The following is a 6,111-nucleotide window of genomic DNA, read 5'->3' as shown; positions in this document are numbered from 1 at the left end:
CCCTGGCCCTGGTCGCGGGGCGCCCTGCGTGTGCGTGGTCCGGTCACTTCTGGTCACCCCGCTGGGCCGGGCCCGCCTGGGATCGGAGTCTGCAGGGGCGCACGGCTAATCCCGGGGTGCGTGGGGGGACCGGGGCTGGTGACCCCCGCGGTCCCACGAACCAGGAGCATGCGAGGGGGCTGATGCCCATTCCTCCCCCCCTCCAAACACGTTGGCTGGGGACGTGCATGCATCCGTACGCGGCGGAAACACGTGGGCCGGGGGGGGGCCTCGGGTCTCGCGACCCCTACGCCGCCCCCCCCCGCCCCAAAGGAAAGCTCAGCTTTAGAAGTCCTTTTTTTTTTTTTAATTGGGGTGCGGGGGCTCCTGGAATCCAGTGTAAATCAGGGGTACGGTCTGGGGAGCCAGGACTCCGAGGCAGCTTTTTACTGGGGTCTTCGGAGGCTGCAAGGGGAAGGGTACAGTAGTGAGCCAAAGACCTGCTCTGCCCCCCCAAACCACACACACCCCTTCAACCCGGACCACCGCGACCCGCCCTTGGCCTTTGAGCCAATCCCAGTGCCTCAGGGCACAAGCCCCGCCCTCCACGCCTCCGTCCTCGCCACACAAGCCCCGCCCATCGCCAAGACCACGCCCCCGTTTCGGCCACTCCCCACCCACAAAGTCCGCCCCAGGACAAGCCCGACCTCCCACCTGGAATAAGGGGGAGGAGGCGCGTCGTGAACCCCGGAGGCCGCCAGCGCCTGCTCGTAGGTGGGGAGGCCAGGGGGTGGAGGTGGAGCCAGGGGCGTCGGAGGACTCAGAGGGCTGATGAGTAAGATCCTGGGGGACCGAAGAGGAGAAAGAAGAGACAGTTAGCTAAGGGGATCTACAGGATGGGAGGGGAAGAGGGGCATAGCAGCTGGGAGACAGAACCTGTGCGCCACAGGGGTACCAAGGTGGAAGGGAGATGGACCAGAGGAAGGGAGGGTCACCTACGGCCTAGCCCTCAGCAGAAAGGGCTGGAAACGACAGACGGAAATCAACCACAGGGGCAGGCTTTCAGTTACAGACATACACACACACATGCAGCAAGGACAGGCCCAGTGATAGAGAAAATGCCCTGTAGGGAGACTTACAGAAAAGCTCACAGAAACACATGCTCACAAATTTCCCAGATTTTTTTTTAATCTTTTGTTCCAGTCCTGGGACTTGAACTCAGAGCCTAGGCACTGTCCATGAGCATATTTGCTCCAGGCTAGGGCTTAACCACTTCAGCCACCGCTCTGCTTCCGTTTTGCTTTTTTTTGGGGGGGAGGGGGTGGTGGTTAATTGGAGATAAGAGTTTGATAGAACTTTCTAGTACTGGCGGGTTTCAAACCCTGATCCTCAGATCTCAGCTTCCAGAGTAGCTAAGATTACAGGCTCTAACCACCCACACCTAGTTTATCTTGTTTTTGAGACAGCATCTAGATACATTTCCCCAGGCTGCCCTTGATTTCAACATCCTTCTGCCTACCCCTACTGAGTATCTGGGGTTAAAGTTCCACCACACCCTCCCCTGTCTCTCATCCCTCTTTCCTCCTCCACCGCCCCAAATCCCCCTTACTCTTGAGGACTGAGACTGGGCTGCTGGCCTGGCCTCTGGCCTCGTCGATAATGGAGATACCAAAAGGCTCCGAGGCCGACCAACACGATGAGCAGGATGCCTGAAGTCAGTCCCACAGCCAGGCCTGCTACATCTACTCGGCGGCCACCTGTAAAGAGGGTGGGGAGGAGAGCCAATGGTATCTGAGCTGCGGCCTGCCAAAGGAGATCACTTCCTATTCCAGAGGCCTCAAGCATTCACCTCTCTCCTGTGGCCTTGGACCCTTATGACCCATGACTGGAACTGAAGGTCAAATGGGTGTCTGCTTCCAGAGACTTCTTACACAAAACACTGGCAGATTCAGCAAATAATTTAATGTCTGGATACACAACAAATCAGGCACTGGTAGCTAATGCCTGTCATCCTAGCTCCTCAGGGGGCTGAGATCTGAGGATCATGGTTCAAATCCAGCTCAGGCAGGAAAAGTCTATGAGACTCCTCTTATGTCCAATGAATCACCAGAAAACCGGAAGCAGCTCTGTGGGGTGGAGTGCTCTAGCCTTGAGCAAAGGAGCTCAGGAACAGTGCCCAGGCTCTGAGTTCAAGCCCCACAATGGGGGGAAAAAAATCATTTTTAGTGTAAGTATATCCCACATACTGTTTGGGATATACTTATACTTAAAAATGACTCACTGTGTATCTGAAACTTAAGTTTAACTAGGGTGGTGGAGCACCCAGGGGGTATGAGGTTGCACTACACACTCTGGAATGCAGTTCTTATCAATCAGCCAGGCGCTAAGGGGAAGATGAAGGAAAGAGAAACCACCAGAAGGTTTCTGAAGCCTTACTAAAAGCCTAGGAAAAATTCACAAAACAATGGAGGCATTTAGGGGCCCTCTTCTAATAATTAGGTACATATTGGTAGTCTTTTAGCAATCAGAAGGGAAACAGAGACCTTGGCCTTTGTGAGGCCTTGAAATGTGTGGCTGGAGGCATTTCTTTTGACAGTGCTCTCCCTCAAAGAACAAATACCTTTTATCTGCCTCTGTGTATGTGTGTGTGTGTGTGTGTGTGTGTCCATTCGCATATGTGTGGATGTGTGCCTATGCATGAGTGTGTGTACTACCAGGGGCTTGAACTCAGGGCCTGGGTGCCACCCTTAGCCTTTTCTCTCAAAGCTGGCACCCTACCCCTTGAACCACAGCTCCACTTCTAGCTTTTTGGTGGTCAACTAGAGATAAGTCTCATGGATTTTGGGGGGTTTTGTTTTTGTTTTTTGGGGCCAGGACTGGCTTTGAACTGTGATTTTCAGATCTCAGCCTTCTGAGTAGCTAGGATTATAAGGCATAAGCCACCAGCACCCAGCAAACCCATAGCTTTTTTAGCTCCTTGGGAGAAAGGTGCACTGAGAAGAGAAATCATCTCAATTTGTGCATGTGGCAGGAGATTCAAGGAGCCACTAGGTTTCTGTAGGTCTGCAGTGAACAAGATTCCAATTTGAAGATGCCAGATCAGACCTAGAGCCTGTTACTAAGGTGCATCCACCCCTAGCAACCAGGCCACCAGGGGATGGGGGGGGTCCTCTGTCTGGCAGGAGGCCTTGGGTCATCCAGTTAGGTATGGTTGCTAGGGAGCAGCCCTCCTTAGCAACCAGGCCTCTCAGCATCTGGGATAGGGCTATGGGGGAGGGGAAGCCAGCCAGGTACTGCTTCTGGCTTCCTCTTTCTGGCCTGGTCAGGCCCCGTTGCTAAGGAGCAGCCCCCCTTAGCAACAAGGCTGCAGCCAAGATGGGGCCTCCCAACTCAAGAGGAGGGGCTGGGAATAGGCAAACTGGACAGGTGAAGATGGCCAGGCTTCCTGCCCTGGTCCTGTTGCTAGGGGGGGAGCCCCCTAGCAACCAAGATGCTTAGATGTGGCTAAGGCTCTGGATTGCAAAGAAAAGCTCAAGTGGATTTCCCTTCCCTCCACCAGCCGATTCCCCCCTTCCTGGAGACTTGGGGCCTCCCTTGAATGTCATTCCAGTCTGGTGGATTTCTTAGAGGCTATAGTGTCACAGAAGCATGGGGTTGGGGGGACAGATTGAGCTGCATGTGGATTGGGGGGCCTTGGTGTCACAGTGAGAGCATTTCAGCCTTACCTCCTTTGCCATTATAGATGTAGGTTTCCCAAAAGCGCTCCTGGAGGGAGATGAGGGGAAGAGAAAGAAGAGGCAGCAGTTGAACTAAGCGATTTGCATCTTCCCCAAACCAGCTCATCCCAGTTTCTGAGACCCCCACCCCTCCCAGAAGAGGGAGGAGAAGGCTAGGATGCCCCACCCAGAGCTGGAGAACAGCTGGATCCCAAAGTTGAAAGGCCCTTACAGTCAAGGTGTTGTCCTCAAAATACTCCCTGGCCTCCTCCCAGGAACACCGCTCCTCCCGACATTCCCGCTCCAGGTTTCCCGGGGTGAACAGCTCCAGGTCCCAGTGATTGGCTCGCGGAATCCGCTTGTGGCTGCTCAGGAAGTTCTGAGCTTCTGGAGAACCCAGAAAGACTTCTGGGCCTACAGATACAAGGGTCAAAAGAAACAGAAGGTCCCTAAGAGGCCTTAAGAGGGTGAAAGTTGGGGCTGGGGATATTGCCTAGTGGCAAAAGTGCTTGCCTCACATACATGAAGCCCTGGGTTCAATTCCCCAGCACCACATATACAGAAAATGGCCAGAAGTGGCGCTGTGGCTCAAGTGGCAGAGTGCTAGCCTTGAGCAAAGAGAAGCCAGGGACAGTGCTCAGGCCCTGAGTCCAAGGCCCAGGACTGGCAAACAAACAAACAAACAAACAAAGAGGGTGAAAGTTATGGGGTCCTAGGGAAGGAGACTGATGTCTAGATCCCTAGCTCTGAGGGAGGAGAACTGAGGCATGGACTCCTGAGTATAAGGGAAGGAGGGCTAGAGCCTGGGGCCCTGGGTGTCTGAGAATACTGGGATATGGTCTCTCGGGTCTGAGGGAGAGGGTTGGGGGACTGTGTTCCCAGATATCAAAGGGAGGAGGCTGATATCTGGAACCCTGGGTCTGAGGGAGGAGAAAGGCTGAGATCTGGACCCCTAGGTCTGAATTCCCAGGAGGAAGAGGAGACAAGGGGTCAGTGAACACACAGACACACTCACCTTGTTGTTGCTCTGTGCTAGGTGAGTTATCGAGGCATGCAGTCAATCCCAAATAGAGCAGTAGCAAGGAAGGGTGTCCCCTCATAATTTGTGGACACCTGGAATTTGTGGTACCATACAGATTACAGGAGCCTCTGTCCCTGGGGGATGAGGCAAGGCCTCCCTGCCAGAGCTTTGTGATTATGATTAAAAATAACAGCAGACACTTACATAGCCTGTAGCCTGTTGATCTTTATAAACTCATTGTAGTTTTTACCACAGACCTGTTATTCCCATTTTATAGATGAGGCATATAAAGCCCTGAGTGGAAAAACAGCTTGCCCACAATTTACACTTGGAAATGTCACCAGGGATAAGTGTGAAGGGAGAACCTCATATTTCTACCACTTAATCTGCAAAACCCCACACACATTTTAGCACATAGTAAGGTCCTTTCCTACCCAGGTGGTGCACTTGTGATCCGAGATTCTTTCCTTCCTGGCCTCTTTCTTTCCACCTCCGCCTCTCTGCCCATTGTTATATCCACCGTCACAGTTCAAAGATTACAAGAGAGACAAGGTCCTATATTTCTGGGTCCGCGGGTATGGGGAGGCAGGAGTCATGGACTCCTAGGTTTGGGGGTCCAAAACATTAACCTCTCTGAAGGGTGGGAGGTCAGGACCTGGCCCAGCCAGGGTCCCCTAGTCAAGCTGTGCCTCCGGGAACATGCACTTACCTGCCCAAACCTGTGAGTACGGCCCTTCCTCTTTAATGTGGACCTCCTTGGCCAGCTGTGGCCAGCTGTGGGGGAAGGGGGTAAGGGACAGGGGAGGGGGGAGGAAAAGGAGGGGGTACTTCACTCAGGGTAACCAGGACAGATCCCGGTTTCTGGAATAGGGGCGGGGCTTACAACTACCTGCTCTGGGCGGGACTCAGGTAAGGGACAAAGTATTTAAAGGGACCTTAGGAGGGAAGGACCTCAGAGAGAGAGCCCCATGGGAAAGCCAGGATAGTAAAGTCCGTGTTTCCTGAGGTGATTTGAACAGTTTTGACTTCAGAATGCCTTCTTTATTTATCCTATTTATAAATGGGTCCTGAGTTTTCATTTCTTGTCTCTTGAGATACACCATGAAAAATGGCTAATATATTTGTGGAAGCAGGTATCCCAAATTCTGGGGGGAAATGGTAAGTTCTAAAACTCTGCCATGGAGAGAAAACGCAAAACTTAGCAATCAAGCTCAAGAACTCGTCCCCGCTGCAAAATGCCGAGTACAAACTAAGCATTCCCCACATTCGCGCCAGTTTCACTAACCGGAACCTTCGAGTTGCCACTGCCGTTTCCGGAGGGAGGAAGAGAAGAAGAGACGACAGACGGGCTCGGGCAGCGCACCACCACAGCTAGGGGCAGCCTCACTTCCGTTC

General features: G+C 53.2%; 1 protein-coding gene across 4 annotated transcripts; it reads right to left on the bottom strand.

The window, feature by feature from the left end:
• Nucleotides 1-98: 98 nt before the first annotated feature.
• Nucleotides 99-6,105, bottom strand: Prrg2 (proline rich and Gla domain 2). Of its 4 annotated transcripts, none has more exons than XM_048329835.1 (8): nt 6,002-6,105; nt 5,426-5,490; nt 4,711-4,808; nt 3,928-4,109; nt 3,705-3,744; nt 1,589-1,736; nt 694-822; nt 99-444 (listed from the first exon to the last, which is right to left on the bottom strand). In XM_048329835.1, exons 3-8 carry the CDS (start codon nt 4,793-4,795, stop codon nt 426-428), a joined length of 603 nt encoding a protein of 200 aa, XP_048185792.1. In that variant the 5' UTR covers nt 4,796-4,808; nt 5,426-5,490; nt 6,002-6,105; the 3' UTR covers nt 99-425. The 4 variants fall into 4 exon arrangements, with proteins under 4 accessions (XP_048185792.1, XP_048185794.1, XP_048185793.1 ...); XM_048329837.1 differs by lacking the exon at nt 6,002-6,105 and adding an exon at nt 5,967-5,984; XM_048329836.1 differs by lacking the exon at nt 5,426-5,490 and having other exon boundaries at nt 6,002-6,082.
• Between the last annotated feature and the right edge of the window lie 6 nt (nt 6,106-6,111).

Source organism: Perognathus longimembris, chromosome 20, assembly GCF_023159225.1.
Source record: "Perognathus longimembris pacificus isolate PPM17 chromosome 20, ASM2315922v1, whole genome shotgun sequence".
Taxonomy (NCBI): Eukaryota; Metazoa; Chordata; class Mammalia; order Rodentia; family Heteromyidae; genus Perognathus; species Perognathus longimembris.
Note: the sequence above shows the minus strand (reverse complement) of the source record. Positions and strands in the feature narration are given on the sequence as shown.

Coding starts and splice junctions, on each gene's coding strand:
- Prrg2 (XM_048329835.1), bottom strand. CDS start 4,795: ATGAGGGGACACCCTTCCTTGCTACTGCTCTATTTGGGATTGACTGCA. Junction 3,745..3,927: donor TTGAGGACAACACCTTGACT/GTAAGGGCCTTT, acceptor ATCTCCCTCCAG/GAGCGCTTTTGGGAAACCTA. Junction 823..1,588: donor CCCAGTCTCAGTCCTCAAGA/GTAAGGGGGATT, acceptor TCGGTCCCCCAG/GATCTTACTCATCAGCCCTC.